Source organism: Rhinoraja longicauda, chromosome 17 (genome assembly GCF_053455715.1).
Source record: "Rhinoraja longicauda isolate Sanriku21f chromosome 17, sRhiLon1.1, whole genome shotgun sequence".
Lineage (NCBI taxonomy): Eukaryota > Metazoa > Chordata > Chondrichthyes > Rajiformes > Arhynchobatidae > Rhinoraja > Rhinoraja longicauda.
Window position 1 is genome coordinate 5914946 of NC_135969.1, and position 24375 is coordinate 5939320.

At 44.3% G+C, this 24375-nt stretch overlaps 1 protein-coding gene across 1 annotated transcript in view; it reads right to left on the bottom strand.

The window, feature by feature from the left end:
- slc6a11b (solute carrier family 6 member 11b) overlaps positions 1-21646 on the bottom strand; it is a 162474-nt gene extending 140828 nt beyond the window's left edge. The window contains exons 1-5 of the mRNA XM_078413997.1: positions 20798-21646; positions 19606-19841; positions 19004-19138; positions 18762-18902; positions 18546-18636 (exon numbers count right to left, since the gene is read on the bottom strand). Coding sequence (XP_078270123.1) covers positions 18546-18636; positions 18762-18902; positions 19004-19138; positions 19606-19825 — 587 coding nt within the window. The 5' untranslated portion in view covers positions 19826-19841; positions 20798-21646. The remainder of the gene's footprint in view (positions 1-18545; positions 18637-18761; positions 18903-19003; positions 19139-19605; positions 19842-20797) is intronic.
- Positions 21647-24375: the final 2729 nt, after the last annotated feature.

Here is a 24375-nt window from a genome sequence, read left to right on the forward strand (position 1 = left end):
ATTTTGCGTAAAATGCTGCAGAGTACCAGATAAATTAGTAACAATTTGCCAATTATCTTTTTTGTTTTTAGCCAAAAGTGTTGTCTGGAAAAAAAAAATTAACATAATATCTCTATTAAATACATTTAGATGGTGTTGCTACTTGTTTGAAATAAATACATTCTAAATCAGTATTTATGGACGTCTATGATGTGATATTAGAAGGTATGGACAGGTTGACATGTAGAGGTATATGGATGGGCCAAATGTGGGCAAATGGAACTAGTTTAGATGGGGCACCTTGGTCACCAAAACAAGTTGGAATTAAAGACCTGTTTCCATGCTCTATGATTATAATACAACTAGACCAAGTGGACCCGTTGGGCCCAAACCTCTCCTGCATTGGTGCAGCACCCTCTCCTACCCCACTCCACCCTCCCCCTTCTCCATCCCCCTCAACCCCCCTTATCCACCTCCCTCCCCCTCCCTCCGTCCCTAGGAGATAGATTTAAACTTTAAAATGTGAATAACTTAAAAAATATAACACCGATTTCAATAAAACTACTTGCTTTACCATTAAAGTGATGACGGTGAGTAAGGTGGGCCTAAAATTGTCAAGCTATCGTGTACCGTTTTGGCTGTAGTTCGATCACAAATAAACAAACAAACGAGAGTTTTAGTATATAGATATAGATAATGAATGAGATATTTCCAATTCTAAAATCTAATAATCCTGATTCCCTCTAATGCCATATAGTTTTTGTAGCTTTCGAACTCAGGATTTTAGCATATTAATACAACCTTTTTATTGTATGGAGAGATGGTTGGTTATGCATTTAGTTCAAGTCATTAATATTCTTCTAGATCTCTATCAAATCTCTTCTCAGCCTTCTTTGCTCGAAGGAGAACCCCACTCGGACATAATAGCAGAAACCCTTATCCCAGACCCATCCTGTAGTTATATATCAGTCCGAAGAAGGGTCTCGACCCGAAACGTCACCCATTCTTTCTCTCCCGAGATGCTGCCTGACCTGCTGAGTTACTCCAGCATTTTGTGAATAAATCGATTTGTACCAGCATCTGCAGTTATTTTCTTATACTGTAGTTATCTTTATTACCCTCTAAAACCTTCATATACATTCCAAAATATCAGAATTGGATGTAACGCTGCAATGTTTGTTTGACCATGGTCAACATAATTCCCCCGTTTTTCTTTCACTCACTGCCGCGGTTTGTGAATCCTAGGATACCCGAGACTTGGGAAGCAATGACTGGAAGATCTCCAAAGGTAAAGCTACAATGATAATGTTGACAATACACTGTAATTCACCCTTACAGCATGTTTAATGATGACAGCAGAAAGAGATTGTGGGGAAGCAGCAAGATATTAGAGCCAATAAGCTAATCCAAGTGGCCAGTTACCAAGTCACACGTTATTGTTTACAGGGGCTAAAGGTGATATTACCTACAAAGAATGTTTGCAATGCAGAAGAGCAATGTTTTGCACTTGCCGAGGTACATGCCGATATTAGTGCACAGCGGAAAAAAATGACGCAGAGCAAAACTCTTATATTTCAAGGTTCAAGAGAATTTTTCCATTGAAAAATGCATTCATCATTTTGTTCCCCTGGTCAGAGATCCATGATCCACATTTGAGAATTGCTGGATATGTTAGTTCATTTGTGTGTTTTAGAAGCCACTTTCAAGACTATTTTGAGTGCTCCCCTTTCGAAGGTGGTTTGAGTTGTCATCTGAACCACTGCAGCCTCTGTGATAAAGGTATTCCCACGGAACAGTCACGTACGAGTTCCAGGATTCTGAACCCGTGACTTTCATGTGATTGCAGATTTGCAAGGTGCTATAAAAGGGTTCCTGTGTCGCACAATGGTGAATGGTGGACGCTGTAGACAGAAAGACCAACCATCTAAAGTGAGGGATGGATCGTAGACTTCTCCGATTGTCCTCGATTCTACTGAACCCCCTCAGTGTTTTCTGGAATCCCGCACGACAAAGCAAGTTCAGAGTGTTCCACCACACTGCAAAATACTGCCTTGCAGCCATGAAATGGTGTAGGAAAAGCTGGTGGTGAGCCCCTTGCTGCATTCCACCCAATCAACCTGCTCGTGTCGAGCTCACAAGACCTTGAAGCCGAGGGATTTGGTAATAGCAATGTTGATACGTGCAGAGGAGTAGTGATTGGAATGTCTCGTGTTGCCTGTGGTCGTTGCCCAGCAGAGAGATCTGAGAGTAGAGGTGCATGGTCCTACAATGGTAGGTGGACAGGGTGTTGACACTTGCCTTCATGGCGAAGAGTATCGAGCACAAAGGTCAGAGCGTCACGATGCCAAGTTGGCACATCACAATAATAAATAATAAGTTGAGTATAGCAGCAAAGAGGTCCTTCTGCAGTTGTACAGGGCCCTAGTGAGACCGCACCTGGAGTACTGTGTGCAGTTTTGGTCTCCAAATTTGAGGAAGGATGTTCTTGCTATTGAGGGCGTGCAGCGTAGGTTTACTAGGTTAATTCCCGGAATGGCGGGACTGTCATATGTTGAAAGACTGGAGCGATTAAGCTTGTATACACTGGAATTTAGAAGGATGAGAGGAGATCTTATCGAAACGTATAAGATTATTAAGGGGTTGGACACGTTAGAGGCAGGAAACATGTTCCCAATGTTGGGGGAGTCCAGAACAAGGGGCCACATTTTAAGAATAAGGGGTAGGCCATTTAGAACTGAGACGAGGAAAACGTTTTTCAGTCAGAGAGTTGTGAATCTGTGGAATTCTCTGCCTCAGAAGGCAGTGCAGGCCAATTTTCTGATTGCATTCAAGAGAGAGCTAGATAGAGCTCTTAAGGATAGCGGAGTCAGGGGGTATGGGGAGAAGGCAGGAATGGGGTACTGATTGAGAATGATCAGCCATGATCACATTGAATGGCGGTGCTGGCTTGAAGGGCCGAATGGCCTCCTCTTGCACCTATTGTCTATAATAATAATAAGTTCTTTATTCGTCCCACAACGGGGAAATTTGCAGGGTTCCTGAAGCAAAGTGGATAGCAAAAATAAATAAGCATTCATTAAAAAATTAAAATAGCAGTAATGATCTTTATTTACTGGCGTGCTGGGAGCAGCGCTGGTTGTGCAGTCTGACGGCAGCAGGAAGGAAGGACCTTCGATATCTCTCCTTCACGCACTTGGGGTGAAGGAGTCTGTCACTGAAGGAGCTGCTCAGTGCATTGACAGTGCCCTGCATGGGGTGGGAGGAGTCGTCCAGCAGCGATGGTAGCTTTGCCACCATCCTCCTCTCTCCCACCGCCTGCACTGAGCCGAGGGGGCAACCCGGGACAGAGCTGGCCTTCCTGTCGTATGTTGAAAGGCTGGAGCAATTAGGCTTGTATACACTGGAATTTAGAAGGATGAGGGGGGATCTTATCGAAACGTATAAGATAATTAGGGGATTGGACACATTAGAGGCAGGAAACATGTTCCCAATGTTGGGGGAGCCCAGAACAAGGGGCCACAGTTTAAGAATAAGGGGTAGGCCATTTAGAACGGAGATGAGGAAGAACTTTTTCAGTCAGAGAGTGGTGAAGGTGTGGAATTCTCTGCCTCAGAAGGCAGTGGAGGCCAGTTCGTTGGATGCTTTCAAGAGAGAGCTGGATAGAGCTCTTAAGGATAGCGGAGTGAGGGGGTATGGGGAGAAGGCAGGAACGGGGTACTGATTGAGAGTGATCAGCCATGATCGCATTGAATGGCGGTGCTGGCTCAAAGGGCTGAATGGCCTACTCCTGCACCTATTGTCTATTCAGTCTCTTCCTGTCAGCAGTTGAGATGCTGCTGCTCCAGCAGATCACTCCATAGAAAATGGCTGATTCCACCAGTGTCGAAGAAGGTCATAGAAACATAGAAAATAGGTGCAGGAGTAGGCCATTCGGCCCTTCGAGCCTGCACCGCCATTCAATATGATCATGGCTGATCATCCAGCTCAGTAACCTGTACCTGCCTTCTCTCCATACCCCCTGATCCCTTTAGCCACAAGGGCCACATCTAACTCCCTCTTAAATATAGCCAATGAACTGGCCTCAACTACCTTCTGTGGCAGAGAATTCCACAGACTCACCACTCTCTGTGTGAAGAAATGTTTTCTCATCTCGGTCCTCAGGTCCTGCACTCCAAAGGACCCGAGTCTCCTCAGCAGAGTCTCATCATGATGAGAACAGCTTGAGGTCCAAAGGGCGCTGAAGGAATTCCCCAGGATGTTACCTGGGCTCGCGGGCTTGAGTTACAGGGAAAGGATGGATAGGCTGGAATTTCTTTCTTTGGAGCGTAGGAGGCTGGGGGGGGGGTGTGATCTCATTAAGATGTAGAAGATCATGAGGGGCATGGATAAGGTGAACATTCACAGACTTTACCCCCTTGAGTAGAGGATTATAAAGCTAGAAGGCAGAGGCTTAAGATGAGAGGGGAGAGATTTAAGAGGGACCTCAGGAACAACTTTGTCACTCAGAGGTTGTCCGTATCTTGAATAAGCTGCCAAACGCTATAGAAATGGATACAATTACAACGGTCAAAAGATATTTGGACAGATACATAGATAGTAAGCATTTAGAGGGCAATAGGCCAAATGTAGGCAAATGAGAGCAGCCCAGAATGCCAGCTTGGTCAGCATGGGCCAAGATGAACTGAAGGGTCTGTTTTCCTCACTGTATATCTCCGTGATTCTATAACTCCAAATGTTATTTGCCACACCACCACAAGCTTTAAAGGTTTTGCTTCATCTTAAATAGATGATGATCTGAGGTAATATGAATGGAATGGGATACTAACACAACTGACTTTATAATGGAAGGAAAGTCCCTGATGAACTAGCTGAAGATGATAAGACCTAATCAATGGCCTGGTACATCTGAAATAATGTCCTGGAGCTATGATTGGCCACAGGTGATTGCAGCTAACACTACGTTCAATTTTGTGATAGGCAAAACTGCAGCTAGTGGAGATGGTTTTCCTTTGATTCCACGGTCTTCAATTCCAATAGGTCTCGCTGACACCACACTTGATCAAACGCTCTTCTGATGTTGAGGGCAGTCATTTTCAACTCATCTTCGAAGTTCAATTATTTTGTCCATCTTTGGCCGTTGAACCTACATCGAGACCAAAGCTGTTTAAAGGTCCAGACCCAAGTGGTTTCAATGGATCCCAAATGTTTGTACACGAAGCAGGTTTCACAAAATGCTGGAGCAACTCAGCGGGTCAGGCAGCATCTCAGGAGAGAAGGAATGGGTGACGTTTCGGGTCGAGACCCTTCATAAGGGTCTGTACGAAGTTTGTACGTTCTCCCCGTGACCTGCGTAGGTTTTCTCCAAGATCTTCGGTTTCCTCCCACACTCCAAAGACGTACAGGTATGTAAGTTAATTGGCTTGGTAAATGTTTGTTTTTTTAATTGTCCTTAGTAGCTATAGGATAATGCTAATGTGCAGGGATTGCTGGTTGGCAAGGACCCGGTGGGCCGAAAAGGCCTGTTTCCACGCTATAGTCTAAATATGATCATGGGCGATCATCCGCAATCAGTACTCTGTTCCTGCTTTCTCCAAATATCCCTTGATTATGTTAGCCCTAAGAGCTATATCTAACTCTCTCTTGAATACATCCAGTGAATTGGCCTCCACTGCAGAGAATTCCACAGATTCACTACTCTCTGGCTGAAAAAGTTTTCCTCCCAATCTCAGTCATGTGTCTCAGTCATTAAGGATTGGAATATTCATGGGTGTTCCTTGTGCAGTTTAATTGGCCGCCACCATTCACTGCAGGATGTGATGGAACTGCATAGTTTTGATCTGATATATTGGTTGCAAAATCTCTTAATTCTTTTAATAGTTTTATGCCCTAGCACACTAATAGTTCTGTGTTGTAGCTTCATCAGAAAAGCATCTCTTTTTTTTAATATCCACCTGGTGGTGTTCCAGGCATGATCTTCCACATCCACATTCAACCAGTGCTGTATTGGTTTAATGATAATGGTATCAGGGGGGCTGTGCAAGCTTACAAGGTTAAAATTGCATTGCACTGAATGTTACCGGGGGCATAATTTTGGAGGAGCCATTTATGTTCTAAATCTATCTCCTTGGAACAAAGCAGATTGGAGGATATGGGGCACAGTTAGTATTGCTGCAGTCTCACAGATCCAACAAACAGAGGTCAATCCTAACTTCCAGTGCTATCCACATGGAATTTGCATGTTTCCACAGTTAACGCGTGGATTTTCTCCAGGCGGCACGGTGGCGCAGCGGTAGAGTTGCTGCCTTACAGCCAATGTAGCGCCGGAGAACTGGGTTCGATCCCGACTGCGGGTGCTGCCTGTACGGAGTTTGTACGTTCTCCCCGTGACCTGCATGGGTTTTCGCCGAGATCTTCGGTTTCCTCCCACACTCCAAAGACGTACTGGCTTGTAGGTTAATTGGCTTGGTAAATGTAAAAATTGTCCCTAGTGGGTGTAGGATAGTGTTAATGCGCGGGGATCGCTGGGCGGCGTGGACCTGGTGGGTCGAAGAGGCCTGTTTCCGCGCTGCATCTCTAAACTACACCCAATTTCTTCCCAGATTCCAAAGATGTATAAACTGGTTGACCACTGCACATCTCAGCTAGGCGAGCGCTAGATAGAATCTGAGGAAGTTATAGAGTGGTAGAGCAGTGCAGCATGGAAACAGGCCATTCAGCCCACCCTGACCATGCTGACCAAGTTAGCATATGGGGCTAGTCCCATTGGCCTGGAATTTGGTCAATAACCCTCTAAACTAACCCTATCAATACATCCATCTAAATGTCTTTTAAGTCAAGTTAGGAAGAGGGGATGTTCAACGAGATCTGGGTGTCCTAGTGCATCAGTCACTGAAAGGAAGCATGCAGGTACAGCAGGCAGTGAAGAAAGCCAATGGAATGTTGGCCTTCATAACAAGAGGAGTTGAGTATAGGAGCAAAGAGGTCCTTCTACAGTTGTACAGGGCCCTGGTGAGACCGCACCTGGAGTACTGTGTGCAGTTTTGGTCTCCAAATTTGAGGAAGGATATTCTTGCTATTGAGGGCGTGCAGCGTAGGTTCACTAGGTTAATTCCCGGAATGGCGGGACTGCCGTATGTTGAAAGGCTGGAGCAATTAGGCTTGTATACACTGGAATTTAGAAGGATGAGGGGGGATCTTATTGAAACATATAAGATAATTAGGGGATTGGACACATTAGAGGCAGGAAACATGTTTCCAATGTTGGGGGAGACCAGAACAAGGGGCCACAGTTTTAGAATAAGGGGTAGGCCATTTAGAACGGAGATGAGGAAGAACTTTTTCAGTCAGAGAGTGGTGAAGGTGTGGAATTCTCTGCCTCAGAAGGCAGTGGAGGCCAGTTCGTTGGATGCTTTCAAGAGAGAGATGGATAGAGCTCTTAAGGATAGCGGAGTGAGGGGGTATGGGGAGAAGGCAGGAACGGGGTACTGATTGAGAGTGATCAGCCATGATCGCATTGAATGGCGGTGCTGGCTCGAAGGGCTGAATGGCCTACTCCTGCACCTATTGTCTATTGTCTAAAAGTAGTAATTCTATCCACATTTCTGGCTTTCTCTGGCAGCTTATTCTAGATACAAACTACCCTCAGAGTGAAAACGTTACCCCCAAGGTCCTCTTTACTCCCACCCGTCCACCTTAATTATGTGCCCTGTTGTTTCAGAATTCTCTACCCTGGAAAAAAGACGCGAGCGTTCACTTTATCCATGCCCCTCGTGATCTTATACTTCTTAACAAAAAACATAGAAATGAGGAGGCCATTTGCGCTTCAAGCCAGCACCGCCATTCATTGTAATCATGGCTGATCATCCACAATCAGTATCCTGCGCCTGCCTTCTCCCCATATCCCTTGATTCCGCTAGCCCCTAGAGCTCTATCTAACTCTCTTTTAAATTCATCCAGTGAATTCCTAGCCTCTCAAGCCTCAAAGAAAAAAGCCGCAACCTATTCAACCTCTTCCTACAACGCAAACCTGACAGCCAAGGTAACAGCCAGGTGAATCTCTTCTGCACCCATTCCAACTTAATGACACCCTTCCATTGCTGGGTGGCCAGAGCTGTACACAGTACTCCAAGTGTGGTCTCACCGACAACCTGTACAGGTGCATTATTATGCGCTCACTTTTATACTCAATAGCTTACCCAATGAAGACAAATATTGCCAATCGTCGCCTTCTTCACAGTCCACCTGACTCACCGTTTATATGGAGCCATGCACCAGTATCCCAGATCTATGTGTTCTGCAACACTCTCCAGGGTTCTACCAATTACTGCACAATTTTACACACCAAATTTCAACATTTCACATGCGTCAAGAGTTCAATCCCAATAGTCCTTCCTTGGCCCACTTCCCAACTGATCTAAATCCTCAGTTAACTTGGTTATCCTTCCTCACTGTCCTCCATACCACCGATTTTGGTGTCATCTTTAAATTTACTGACGATGTTGACAAAATTGTCATCGTAACCGTTAGCGTACAAAGCAAGCAGCAGCAGACCCAGCACCAACCCCTGCGGCACTCCACTGGGCATGAGACTCCAATCACAAAAGCAACCCTACACAACAGTGGCGTAGCAGTAGAGTCGCTGCCTTACGGCACCTTCAGCGCCAAAGACCCGGGCTCAACCCCGACTATGGGCACTGTCTGTACGGAGTTTGTACGTTCTCTCCGTGTGATTTCTCCGAGTTCTTCGGGTTCATCCCACACTTCAAAGACGTACAGGTTTGTAGGTTAATTGGCTTTGTATAAATGTATATTGTCCCTTGTGTGTGTGTGTAAGATAGTGTTAATATGCGGGGATCACTGGTCGACATGGACTCGGTGGGCCAAAGGGCCTGGGCCTGTTTCCGCTCTGTATCTTAAAAAAATAAATAAAATTACTCTTTAAATCCTCCCTCCAAGCCAATTTTGTATCCAATTAGATTCCATGTAATCTAACCATCCAAACTAAAATTCCATGCAGGACCTTGTCAAAGGCAAGGAAGTTGATGGGAGTTTAGTTTAGTTTAGAGATGCAGTGTGGAAACAGGCCCTCTGGCCCACTGAATCTGCACCAACCAGTAATCCCCATACACTAGCACTATCCCACACACTTGGGACAAGTTACAATTTTTTCTAAAGCTAACGTATGGGAGTGTGGGAGAAAACCGGAGCACCCGGGGAAAACCCACACGGTCAGGGGGAGAATGCACAAACTCTGTACAGACAGCACCCATAGTCAGGATCAAACCCACGTCTCTGGTGCTGGAAGTCAGCAACTCTACTGTTGCGCCACTGTGCCGCCCAAAAATATTGGCAGAATCACATGGGACGAGTGTTGTATTTGTGTAAATGGGTGCTTGATAGTTGGTGTAGACTTGTCCAGCCGATTAATCTGCTTCCAAGCTGTATTACTCTAACACATCTGCTATAGGTGGTTAAAGTCGTAAATGGTGCAGGTAGAGAGAAACCGTTTCCATTAGCAGAAGGATCAATAACTGGGAGATTTAGACCATGTGCACCAGACACGAGAAGCTAGAACAAAAAAACCAAGAACCAAATTGTTGCAGTATGGAATACATCGCCAAGGGCAGACGTTAAGGTAGATTTACTTGCAGGGGGCCGGATCTGAACTTGAAGGACAGAATTTGTAGGGTTTTGAGGAGGGGAACACATCTGGTTCTGGGCTAAATAAAGTTGAAAGTGATTCAGTTCAATCCAAAACCAGGGTCCGAATAAAGCAAACTAACAAGGCATGGGGCAGACAGTTATTATCACATTAAAGGCATATAAGCAGTCAAATAAACACATATAAACACATATATAAACGCATATAAACACATATAAGCAGTCAAGCGATTGCCGGGAAGGTGACTTATATGAAGGGAGCTTCAGTAAACTTGGTCTGTACACATTTAACTTTAAAAGAATGAGAGATGGTGTCTGATTTTAACACAAAGTCATTTACGGGGCTTGACAAGGTAGATGCAGGGATTTTGTTTCCCACGACTGTGTTAGTTCAAAAATAGGAAGAAATTACTTCAGGCAGTTGAGTTGAGTTGAGTTGAGCACAGTTGAGTTGATAGGACCGTGGCTCGGTGATTCAATCGCAAGACTGTGCCTCTGACAGCTCACGTCGTGACTGCCAAGGAGATGCATGTCTAGGAATGAAATGGGAGCTTGCCTTAACGTACTTTGCAGTTATTGAATTGAAACAGAGTGTACTGGCATGGCAGGGTTGCATCTTTTGCAGTACAGAAAATGATGCACTCATTTAATGCTGAACTAATTAGATGATAGTTACTGGCACGAAGACAGTTGTGTAGGAAAATAACTGCAGATGCTGGTACAAATCGAAGGTATCACAAAATGCTGGAGTAACTCAGCAGGTCAGGCAGCGTCTCAGGAGAGAAGGAATGGGTGACGTTTCGGGTCGATATCCTTCTTCAGACTGAAGAAGGGTCTCGACCCAAAACGTTACCCATTCCTTCTCTCCCGAGATGCTGCCTGGCCCGCTGAGTTACTCCAGCATTTTGTGATACCTTCGGCATGAAGACAGTTGATGTGTAAGACTGGTTGCAGCTTGAGTGAATGCCTTTGTTGGTAGAGAAGGTACACAGTGTTCATTAGATAGGTCTCAATTAGGAAGGTACACAGTGTTCATTAGGTAGGCAGCAATAATGACTAAAAGCAGGTTTTGTCCAGGGATATTAGTTCAGAGATGCCAGTATACCTGTGGGCAGTTTCTTCTCTGGTTAGAAATGTTGCATGGAATCTTATAATTAACTCACAGGGTTTTTACTTAATGTAAAAGTCAGCACCCCCATTCTCACGGAGCTGCACAAAATCTTTGGGACAAGCTACAAGTCCACAACCTTCTGCCTTGGAGTCAATGAAACTCCACAAACTTGCCACTGACACCAACACAACTTTTGTCATAGCTTGTTAATTTGCGAACATAAATTAAATGGCAATTAGTACAGTGGGCATGCTGCTGTCAGTCAATCCATTTTAATTAGAATCAGTTCTGTCACTAATGCGATGTTCAAAGTTAACAGCATGCCGACTATAAAACTGTGCCAAACTGGATGGCTCAAAGCATTACAAAATTAGCAAATGATCTTCAAGATTCGCATTGTGTCACTGTGAAAATGGCTTCTAACAGGGGTGCATTCAATAGACATAATCAATAATCTCTCACGCTCAAAACCAGTTAAGGAAAGTGGAATAACCTGTTAGATACTGAAATGACACCCTGCCCCTTAACATATCATGAATGAAATGATGCATATCAACTATTTATGTTAAAATAGATATCTCAATTTAATTTTTATCATTAGTGATCAATTTGGAAGTTATGTGATAATTAGCTGCATTGAAGAATGCCCCAACCCTCTGGGAAATGTTGATTAAATAAGACCATGATGAGTAGCAGTCAATTAATCGGACAAAGGAACTGCAGTCCACAACTTGGTCTATAACATTCTGAACACACAGCAAATTAAGTACCGTAGAATAAATGGTTGTGAAAAGCATAATAACTCACTGCTCTTGACAGGTGCTGCTTAAGGCCTTTCATGCTTGCTGAAGAAACCTATTGATGCTTTAACACATTTGCTTCCATTCCTCAGTAAACACCTCCAAAAGATACAATTCCTCCCATTTGTTAACCATCCTCCACCAGGTGTACAAATGCTGCTTTCTGGTTGCTAAACCAAAAGGCTCTGGTTTCGGAATACAAGGAAGAAAATATTTCCATCAACTCTGCATCTCTCCCAAGAATGCAACACGCAACCGACTAATGAAATCTTCCCGCATCCGAATGTCAAGTTCACATTTGGGCCCCTCATCCTGCCCCAGATCATCAATGAGTCATTCATTACATTCGCCCGACAAAACATGGAACCTCTGTTAGCATTTTGGAACCTTTTACTCACAAGGCAATATTAGACAATAGATAATAGGTGCAGGAGGAGGCCATTCGGCCCTTCGAGCCAGCACCGCCATTCAATGCGATCATGGCTGATCACTCTCAATCAGTACCCCATTCCTGCCTTCTCCCCATACCCCCTGACTTCGCTATCCTTAAGAGCTCTATCCAGCTCTCTCTTGAATGCATTCAGAGAATTGGCCTCCACTGCCTTCTGAGGCAGAGAATTCCACAGATTCACAACTCTCTGACTGAAAAGGTTTTTCCTCATCTCCGTTCTAAATGGCCTACCCCTTACTCTTAAACCGTGGCCCCTTGTTCTAGACTCCCTCAACATTGGGAACATGTTTCCTGCCTCTAACGTGTCCAACCCCTTAATAGTCTTATACGTTTCGATAAGATCCCCTCTCATCCTTACTAAATTCCAGTGTATAAAAGCCTAGTCGCTCCAGTCTTTCAACACATGACAGTCCCGCCATTACGGGAATTAACCTAGTAAACCTACGCTGCAAGCCCCCAATAGCAAGAATATCCTTTCTCAAATTTGGAGACCAAAACTGCACACAGTACTCCAGGTGCGGTCTCACTAGGGCCCTGTACAACTGCAGAAGGGCCTCTTTGATCCTATACTCAACTCCTCTTGTTATGAAGGCCAACATTCCATTGGCTTTCTTCACTGCCTGCGGTACCTGCATGCTTCCTTTCAGTGACTGATGCACTAGGACACCCAGATCTCGTTGTACGTCCCCTTTTCCTAACGTGGTATTCAACCTGCTTGAATAGCAATTGCCCAAAGGTAACAAAAATGACTATTCAGAAGACATTAGACTAAACTGTTTTACATGAGACAGCATCACAACAGCAAAAGTCTCAACTAATTTGGCAAGTCCTTGTGAATTTTTTTGATAGTATTGCACTTTGATTACTGTAAATTACCAGCAAGAAAGGAGCCTGCCTTTTGTCCAAGTCCAAGTTATCAGACAGAATCAGTGCGCTGGTAACTGTGTAATGTCTTTGCTTATTTACAGATCAGAGTGACCTACTGTTTCTATATTAACTCGGAAAGATCCCCATGCTAACCCTGATTTGCATTTCTGAAAATACTTTGCAGAATCCTTCAAAACTACGTCCACATTTGCTCGCTCTCCTGAAGGTGCTGACTCCAGTCTGCAGTACCCGACGATGACCCCCTTCTATACGGGGGTCCCGTATAGAAGACCCAACATCATGGTCTTCTATACGGGACCCCCCTCTAGCAAGTGATAAGGTTAGAAAATGATGGTGCCATTTAGAGATGCCATTCAGAAAACGCAGAACAGAACCATGATACTACCACCCATCACTACAACCCAGGGGTTGGAGAGGCTAGATGCGGGAAGATTGTTCCCAATGTTGGGGAAGTCCAGAACCAGGGGTCACAGCTTAAGGATAAGGGGGAAGTCTTTTAGGACCGAGATGAGAAAACATTTCTTCACACAGAGAGTGGTGAGTCTGTGGAATTCTCTGCCACAGAAGGTAGTTGAGGCCAGTTCATTGGCTATATTTAAGAGGGAGTTAGATGTGGCCCTTGTGGCTAAAGGGATCAGGGGGTATGGAGAGAAGGCAGGTACAGGTTACTGAGCTGGATGATCAGCCATGATCATATTGAATGGCGGTGCAGGCTCGAAGGGCCGAATGGCCTCCTCTTGCACCTATTTTCTATGTTTCTATCACCACACCCTCCCCCAACCCCCCCTCCCGCAACCCCCCCCCTCCCCCAACCCCCCCCTCCCCCACCCCATCCCACCTCATCCCATCTCTCCTGCAGCGTTGAGCAAATCTTTGACTTCAATATCTGTGTACTGCAGAGCAAAAGGCAAAGAAGGAGCTGGAGGTCAAATTCCAGGGTATTTGATCTGCCCTCTGCCACTGAACTCATCACTGACTGGACAATAGACAATAGACAATAGGTGCAGGAGTAGGCCATTCAGCCCTTCGAGCCAGCACCGCCATTCAATACGATCATGGCTGATCACTCTCAATCAGTACCCCGTTCCTGCCTTCTCCCCATACCCCCTCACTCCGCTATCCTTAAGAGCTCTATCCAGCTCTCTCTTGAAAGCATCCAACGAACTGGCCTCCACTGCCTTCTGAGGCAGAGAATTCCACACCTTCACCACTCTCTGACTGAAAAAGTTCTTCCTCATCTCCGTTCTAAATGGCCTACCCCTTATTCTTAAACTGTGGCCCCTTGTTCTGGACTCCCCCAACATTGGGAACATGTTTCCTGCCTCTAATGTGTCCAATCCCCTAATTATCTTATACGTTTCGATAAGATCCCCCCTCATCCTTCTAAATTCCAGTGTATACAAGCCGAATTGCTCCAGCCTTTCAACATACGACATACTGTCTGTCGTATGTTGACTACAGCTAAACTGGATGGAAAAAAAGTAAGTGCTTTGTCTCTCTCCTCCCACTTTAATGTAATCTTAATGGGTTTTTTCTATTGATTTGCATCCATTAAACATGTATTTAAATAAAGAAATTAATATTAAAAAATAATAATTTCCAACTTCAAAATAATTTAAATCTCATCAAACTGTTATTAAATACACAAAGTCAACATGCTGGACATCAGGTTACACCACTCGAGGTTTGGCCGCTGCCTAGGGAATGCTCTGGTGCACGAAATGGATGCACCACAAGGGTTATGAGTTCAATTCAATCTGCATGGGGGGAGGAGGGGGGGGGGGGGGGGGGTCATACAAATTTAGGGATTATGCTGGGGGTGGGGGCATCATGAAGTAGGGATGGGTCAAGTCCAATCTGACCCAACACTTAGAGGCAGTAGTTTTTCCTAAGCAGAACTAGTTAGAAATGATATGCCAAGTAATAAATGGTGAAAAGTTTAAACATGGTTGGATGCACAAGTCTCTTTGACCACAGTACTTCCATGGAACTTCTTTCCTGAAATAGGGATTTTCCACAAGTGCACTTATCTTTCCAAGAAAAAACATATGGGATATATTAACAATGAAATGGTAACACTATTAACACTAGTGCTTTATCTAAAAGATTAAATACATTCCAACATATAATAGTGCATTGAAAAGTCATGATTAAATATGAATTCTTTATAAAAAGCTTATAATGGGCCAAAATTAACTTTGTATTAAATATTGTGTTTCTCAAGACCCCTACTGTTCATTTTAACTTTATCCATAAATCAAAGGAGAAATATGAAATGAGTAAACCTTTTTTTATCTACAAGACCCAATGAACAAAACAATAACTGCATTAACAGACACATTAGCCATCTCCCTCCACGATAAACCTCTATGATTCCGGAAATAGAGCGCACATTCTTTTAGACAATAGACAATAGGTGCGGGAGTAGGCCATTCAGCCCTTCGAGCCAGCACCGCCATTCAATGCGATCATGGCTGATCACTCTCAATCAGTACCCCGTTCCTGTCTTCTCCCCATACCCCCTCACTCCGCTATCCTAAAGAGCTCTATCCAGCTCTCTCTTGAAAGCATCCAACAAACTGGCCTCCACTGCCTTCTGAGGCAGAGAATTCCACACCTTCACCACTCTCTGACTGAAAAAGTTCTTCCTCATCTCCGTTATAAATGGCCTACCCCTTATTCTTAAACTGTGGCCCCTTGTTCTGGACTCCCCCAACATTGGGAACATGTTTCCTGCCTCTACTGTGTCCAATCCCCTAATTATCTTATATGTTTCAATAAGATCCCCCCTCATCCTTCTAAATTCCAGTGTATACAAGCCTAATTGCTCCAGCCTTTCAACATACGACAGTCCCACCATTCCGGGAATTAACCTAGTGAACCTACGCTGCACGCCCTCAATAGCAAGAATATCCTTCCTCAAATTTGGAGACCAAAACTGCACACAGTACTCCAGGTGCGGTCTCACCAGGGCCCGGTACAACTGTAGAAGGACCTCTTTGCTCCTATACTCAACTCCTCTTGTTATGAAGGCCAACATTCCATTGGCTTTCTTCACTGCCTGCTGTACCTGCATGCTTCCTTTCAGTGACTGATGCACTAGGACACCCAGATCTCGTTGAACATCCCCTCTTCCTAACTTGACACCATTCAGATAATAATCTGCCTTTCTATTCTTACTTCCAAAGTGAATAACCTCACACTTATCTACATTAAACTGCATCTGCCATGTATCCGCCCACTCACACAACCTGTCCAAGTCACCCTGCAGCCTTATTGCATCTTCCTCACAATTCACACTACCCCCCAGCTTGGTATCATCTGCAAATTTGCTAATGGTACTTTTAAACCCTTCATCTAAGTCATTAATGTATATCGTAAATAGCTGGGGTCCCAGCACCGAACCTTGCGGTACCCCACTGGTCACTGCCTGCCATTCCGAAAGGGACCCATTTATCCCCACTCTTTGCTTTCTGTCTGTCAACCAATTTTCTATCCATGTCAGTACCCTACCCCCAATACCATGTGTTCTAATTTTGCCCACTAATCTCCTATGTGGGACCTTGTCGAAGGCTTTCTGAAAGTCGAGGTACACCACATCCACTGACTCTCCCCTGTCAATTTTCCTAGTTACATCCTCAAAAAATTCCAGTAGATTTGTCAAGCATGATTTCCCCTTCGTAAATCCATGCTGACTCGGAATGATCCTGTTACCGCTATCCAAATGCTCAGCAATTTTGTCTTTTATAATTGACTCCAGCATCTTCCCCACCACTGATGTCAGACTAACTGGTCTATAATTACCCGTTTTCTCTCTCCCTCCTTTCTTAAAAAGTGGGATAACATTTGCTATCCTCCAATCCACAGAAACTGATCCTGAATCTATAGAACATTGAAAAATGATCTCCAATGCTTCCACTATTTCTAGAGCCACCTCCTTAAGCACCCTAGGATGCAGACCATCAGGCCCTGGGGATTTATCAGCCTTCAGTCCCATCAGTCTACCCAAAACCATTTCCTGCCTAATGTGGATTTCCTTCAGTTCCTCCATCACCCTAGATTCTCCGGCCCCTAGAACATTTGGGAGATTGTGTGTATCTTCCTCAGTGAAGACAGAGCCAAAGTAACGGTTTAACTCGTCTGCCATTTCTTTGTTCCCCATAATAAATTCCCCTGCTTCTGTCTTCAAGGGTCCCACATTTGCCTTGCCTATTTTTTTCCTCTTCACGTACCTAAAAAAACTTTTGCTATCCTCCTTTATATTATTGGCTAGTTTACCCTCGTACCTCATCTTTTCTCCCTGTATTGCCTTTTTAGTTAACTTTTGTTGCTCTTTAAAAGAGTCCCAATCCTCTGTCTTCCCACTCTTCTTTGCTATGTTATACTTCCTCTCCTTAATTTTTATGCTGTCCTTGACTTCCCTTGTCAGCCACAGGTGTCTCTTACTCCCCTTAGAGTCTTTCCGCCTCTTTGGGATAAATTGATCCTGCAACCTCTGCATTATTCCCAGGAACACCTGCCATTGCTGTTCTACCGTCTTCCCTGCTAGGGCCTCCTTCCAGTCAATTTTGGCCAGCTCCTGCCTCATGCCTCTGTAATCCTCTTTGCTATACTGTAATACTGACACTTCCGATTTTCCCTTCTGCCTTTCCATTTGCAGAGTAAAACTTATCATGTTGTGATCACTGCCTCCTAATGGCTCTTTTACCTCTAGTCCCCTTATCAGATCAGGATCATTACACAACACAAAATCCAGAATTGCCTTCTCCCTGGTAGGCTCCAGTACAAGCTGTTCTAAGAATCCATCTCGAAGGCACTCTACAAACTCTCTTTCCTGGGGTCCATTTCCAACCTGATTTTCCCAGTCTACCTCCATGTTGAAATCTCCCATAACCACCGTAGCATTACATTTGTGAATCGCCAATTTTATCTCCTGATTCAACTTGCACCCTATGTCGAGGCTACTGTTTGGGGGCCTATAGATAACTCCCATTAGGGTCTTTTTACCCTTACAGTTCCTCATTTCTATCCATACTGATTCAACATCTCCTGATTCTATGTCACCCCTTGCAAGGGAATGAATATCATTCCTTACCAGCAGAGCAACCCTACTCCCTCTGCCCACCTGTCTGTCTTTTCTATACGTTGTGTACCCCTGAATATTCAGTTCCCAGCCCTGGTCCTCTTGTAGCCATGTCTCAGTGATCCCTACAACATCATACTTGCCCATGACTAACTGAGCCTCAAGCTCATCCACTTTATTTTTTATACTACGCGCATTTAAGCACAACACTTTAACTTCTGTATTTACCTCCCCTCTCACATCGGTCACAAATGGCCCTGCCCTTAATCTCTTTTCCCCTCTAGAACTTGTTCCCATTCTTCCGAGAGTCTTCTGCAATATCTCCTGTATTCCCTTTAACCTCATATTCATATTCACAATTTGTCAACCCCTCCCCCCCCCCCCACTACTTAGTTAATTAATTAATTTAATTTAATTAATTTCAACTTTTAAGAAAAATATAATCGATTTCATTGTTCAATAATGCAAAACTTCCATTGCAAAACTTTCCAAATTGATATTTTACATGAATTTTAAAAAATATATTACTGCATCATACATTTTTTTGTTTTAATCAGATTATCCTATACTTACTCCCAGAATTCGATGACAGGCGAAGTTGCATTTGGTACGATTGTACGATTGCTGTTGGTGGAATTCAGCCTCTGAAACTCTAAACAGTTTTCTTCAAGGGAATGAAAGAGACAATCCATGATTAAAAAAAGTAATTAGTCATGACGGTCGATGCATACATGTCAGATTTGAGACCCGTTAATGTTTACTTCAAGGCACAGCATTCTCACATCTTACCTGTGTTCCAGTAATGTCCACACGTGGCCCAAGGCAGTTCAGTCGTAAAGCAATTGAAAAGGTAGAATATGGACCAAGCCAAAACGATGATGTAAAACACATTTAAATGTGCCTCGATCACCTGAGTAGCATAGCCGATACCTGCCGATGAATAAGCCTTCTGTTAGCTACCGTTGCTTACACTTTCAAATTGTCCTTTCTTAGTCAGTAGGAAGACAGTAGGACCAATGCTTCAAGATTACCTTCAAAGAGGGGGCAAATCTTCCTCCAGCAGGTAATCCCCCCTTCACTGGTGTACTGGCCCAGGGCAGTCTCCAGGAGAAACACAGGTATACCACAGCCGATGAAAAAGATTACATATGGGATGAGGAACGCTCCTGGAAGTAAAGAAAGCAATAACCTTTACTGAGAACTGGACACCACGAGTGAAAGACCAGGTTAGTAGTAGACTCCCCTCGTTTACCCAACCCCAACTATAATCTGAGGAGGGGTCTCCACCTGAAACATCTCCTACTCCTTTTCTCCACAGATGCTGACTGGCCCACTGAGTTACTCCAACTTTTTGTGTCTACCTTCAGCTTAAACCTGCATCTGCAGTTCCTTCCTGCACAACTACAGTTTACCAACTATCACTCGGGACTGCCAGCTTGAAAGTACTAGTGTCGGTCCTCACACTTTTTATCAGTCGCACTGCACACAACACATCTGAAGAGCTCTTTTATATTTTAAAACAAATGCACATTCGTCTCCTTCAACCTGCGCAAATTCCCAAACGATGGGCTTTAATGTGTTCATTGAAAATGCTAGGTAGGATTTAAAAAAAAGAAAAGCTATGTGATTGTACCGCCTCCGTTCTTGTAGCAGAGATAGGGAAACCGCCAGACGTTCCCTAGTCCAATGATCTCCCCAGCCACAGACAGGACAAACTCGACTTTGTTATTCCAGTGGCCTCTTTCTGACACTCTCTGGTCGTTGCTACGAACTAAATTGACGTTGGAAGTTTCGATTTCCATCGTATCTTCTGGCTTCCCATTGATTATTGGGGTAGCTTTCTCCCCTCTCATGACGATCTGAGGCCGACTGAAAGGGAGAGAGAAAAGTTTACTCGACGATTATTGATTGCATTTTAAAATATATATATATTGTATCGCTTCCAAAACGTGCAAATCATAAAGCGCGGCAAATCGATTACCATCGGAGGTTAGGTCAGACAATGATTAGTACTTGATTAGACAAACTGGTTAGTGTCTGATTAGACAAATGGATTAGTTAGTGTCTGATTAGACAAATGGGTTAGTGTCTGATTACACAAATGGGTTAGTGTCTGATTAGACAAATTAGTGTCTGATTAGACAAATTGGTTAGTGTCTGATTAGACAAACTGGTTAGTGTCTGATTAGACAAATGGGTTAGTTAGTGTCTGATTAGACAAATGGGTAGTGTCTGATTAGACAAATTGGTTAGTTAGTGTCTGATTAGACACACTGGTTAGTGTCTGATTAGACAAATTGGTTAGTCTGAGGTTTGATGACACAAATTGGTTAGTGTCTGATTAGACATATTGATTAGTGTCAGGTTTTGATTAGTCAAATTGGTTAGAGTCTGATTTATTCACAAAATGCTGGAGTAACTCAGCAGGTCAGGCAGCATCTCGGGAGAGAAGGAATGGGTGACGTTTCGGGTCGAGACCCTGCTTCAGACTGATGTCGGGGGTGGGACAAAGGAAGGATATAGGTGGAGACAGGAAGATAGAGGGAGATCTCCCTGGTTAGAGTCTGATGTTTGATCAGACAAATTGGTTAGAGTCTGAGGTTTGATTAGTCAAATTGGTTATAGTCTGAGGGTTTGATCAGACAAATTGGTTAGTGTCTGTGCTGAGGGGAACAAGACAAATATTAAAAAACTAAATTGAGAACAGCTCACAAAATATAATTGTTTAAAATAGGCCGTGTGCTTTGGATTTACAATTAATAAATGAATGCAACATGCCCCCCCGCCCCCGTGTAACGGATTGAAGGTGCTGATCAATGACTCACCCGGTCTGGTTTCGCCGTTGACCCGCCTGTTTGCAAGGCTTGCTTGCCGGTCTCTTCTCTCTCCCCTCCCACTAGCAGCGAGACCCGAGTTCCGCAATGTCTTGCTTGCTTGCCCGGCGTGTGGGTCGGTCGGTCGGTGCAGATGCGCCTGGTCCTCTGGCTGGCTGATGCCTTCTGCGAAACGAGTGACTTGAGAGAGCAAACGCACACTCTTTTCTCAGATGCTGCTGTACTGGACCCGAGCCATGTGTGAGCTGTAGCAAGCAGCTGCCTGAGGCGAGCGAGCCCCTCTCTCGTCTGGCTGGCTTGTGTATCAGTTTAATGGCGCAACACCGTGGGTGAAGAGTTGCTGAGGGAATGTCCACAGGCTTTCATTTGTCGCCACTTTTGCAGGGGGAGAGATGGGGCTTCCAGCCGGCAGCCTAAACACACACACACAGACACACACACACACACACACACACACAGACACAGAGAGACACACACACACACACACACAGAGAGACACACACACACACACACACACAGACACAGAGAGACACACACACACACACACAGACACACACAGACACACACACACAGACACAGAGAGACACACACACACAGACACACACACACACAGAGAGACACACACAGACACACACACACAGACACAGAGAGACACACACACACAGACACACACACACACACACACACACAGACACAGAGAGACACACACACACAGACACACACAAAAGGAGAGTGGGGAGGATGCGAGGAGAAATTCAATCGTTATCCCCCACCCCCCAAAAAAAATAAAATGTAGCTCTCAGCAAACTAGTACTACTGGGTGTGTGGAGATATGTGGGCACTAGCACTGGCACTGACAGCGCAGAGACTCCTCGGAGATGATAGCTCAGACACTGATGTGTAACGTGGGAGCCGAGGAGGTGTTTGGCCCAAGACATCCAAACCCCCCTCATCAAAGCAAGCAAGCCCATTTGTCCATTTTTTTTTCAACAACAACAAAAACCCCACAAGAGACTGCAGAAGCAGATTTACAACAACAAAAAAAGACACAGCGGGTCAGGCAGCATCTCCAGGGAACAGAGAGAAGAATTGACCCTTCTTCAGACTGACCTGTTTACTTATTTGCACCCTCGGCTTCTCCGGGCTTGCTGGAGACAGCCAGTAACATTGAAAACAAACGAAGGGGATGTTTGTGTGCGGTTTCGCAAGACAAGTGTGACTTTATTTTATTTCACCATAGAAGGTATATCTGTCGCCGTAAGAATTCTTTTGCCCGACACCTTTTTTGAACTTTCAGTGGGAGTTAGGGTCCTGTCATGATGACCTGAAAAGTTGAACCGTTTAGTTTTAGTTTATTTCTTGGTTAAAAATGGACAAATGGGCTCGTTAATGTATGAAAGGTGATACAAGCAGTAGTGGGATTATGTACTGCACCTTAGATGGCTTGTCTAATATGCCTCTAAGTGCTTATGTACAGTAATACTTGTGCTGAACTCTATGCAGAAATGAATTTCACTGGTGACATATAAAGCACCATACCATATTGATTTGATTCTAAATTCAATCATTTTGCCAAATTAAAATTGTCTACATACATGAACATAGGTTCACGGTGAAGGGGAAAAGATTGAATAGGAATCTGAGGGGTGACTTTTTTTCACATAAAGGGTGGTTAGTGTATGGAACAGGCTGCCAGAGGAGGTAGATGAGGCTGGGACTATCCCAACGTTTAAAAAACAGTTGGACAGGTACATGGATAGGACACGTTTGGAGGGGTATGGACCAAACGCAGGCAGGAGGGACTAGTGTAACTGGGACATGTTGGCCGGTGTGGGCCTGTTTCCATACTGTGTCACTCTATGACTCTACATCTTGCAAGCTAGCACATGACTTGCCAGATATCATCTGTACCCCCTTGCTGTCTGATCACATGTGCGAAGGTAAATCCAGTCAAATTACTCAAATCCTCAAAGTGAAAAGCACTTTGTATATTCACAAATATTTAAACCAGAATAAGCCACCACAAACGTCACTGATCGGCATGGAGATCTTTGTTGAAACAAACTCTCTAACGCGTAGCCCACTGAAGGAGAAATGAAACTTGAAATTATTCCAAGCTGTGTTATATAAGCAGGTTATATAATAGTATCAAAAAGGTAAGAACCAGTCAAGATACACTTATAATTATAATCCTTGGGTGACTCTTGCAAAATTTGGGGAACAGTTTCTCGTCTTTCAGGTAGACACAAAATGCTGGAGTAACTCAGTGGGACAGGCAGCATCTCTGGAGAGAAGGAATGGGCGACGTTTTGGGTCGAGACACTTCTTCTCGACCCGAAACGTCACCCATTCTCTCCAGAGAAGCTGCCTGTACCGCTGAGTTATTCCAGCATTTTGTGTCTATCTTCCCATTCCATCTGCTCTAACAGCTCTGCAGAGAATATCTTTCCATTGATAAATGGAAAGTCTGAAGAAGGGTCTCGACCCGAAACGTCACCCATTCCTTCTCTCCTGAGATGCTGCCTGACCTGCTGAGTTGTGAATAAATTTCCATTGATAAATGTACCTTAACATTTGTACTCCAGAGAGGCAAACCAGTTGATGGCCACAGAGTTCATGACGTACACAGTGAATCCCATGCCCTGTGTGTGGAATACAAAGCTTTGCTGTTGGCATTGCACAGATATCCAGTGAATTAGTGGAATGGGGGCCTAGATTAGCAACATGTCAAGTAATCAGATGCTATGGGAAGCACACTGTGTCCATGGGCTTTCCTACAACACCTCACGGAGTCAGCGGACTGTCTCACTTGTCACCTGATAACAAAAAACAAAAGTTGTTTACTGCACAGTATAACTGCCAGCTAATTCTGCTGTGAAGTCAGAGAACTAGTGGGCAGTTACTGCCACATCTCTCCATGATCTCTTGCAATAAAGTCACAAAGCAAATCTGCTTTTCATTTTCCTTTAATTTCCCTCTAAATTAATTTCTTCCACAGTAGTCGGCAGGATGAGGCTGCAAATCTTTCAGTGGGCCTCAAAAGTAATAAACTAGGTTGTTACCAGTTGACCCAAGGCCTAATTGTGCTACAATATCGCCATGTACCCAAAGGCAATGGGAAAACATGCAGAACATTTCAAACTGCTGTCTTTAACACAATCACAATGTTAACATGGTTTTGGCAAAGCTTTCAAAGCAGCAAAGCAAAAGTTCAAAGGAGCTTTAATGGAGTGTTCAAATGCCACAAGACCCTCACAGCAACCCTTTGTTGGATCTTCAAGCTGGAGATAAATGTGAGGTTATCCACTTTGGCGGCAAAAACTAGGAGGCAGATTATTATCTCAATGGTGTCAGGTTAGGTAAGGGGGAAGTGCAGCGAGACCTGGGTGTCCAGTCACTGAAAGTTGGCCTGCAGGTGCAGCAGGCAGTGAAGAAAGCTAAGAGCATGTTGGCCTTCATAACGAGAGGATTTCAGTAATAGGAGTAAAGAGGTTCTTCTGCAGTTGTATAGGGCCCTGGTAAGGCCACACCTGGAGTATTGTGTACAGTTTTGGTCTCCTAATTTGAGG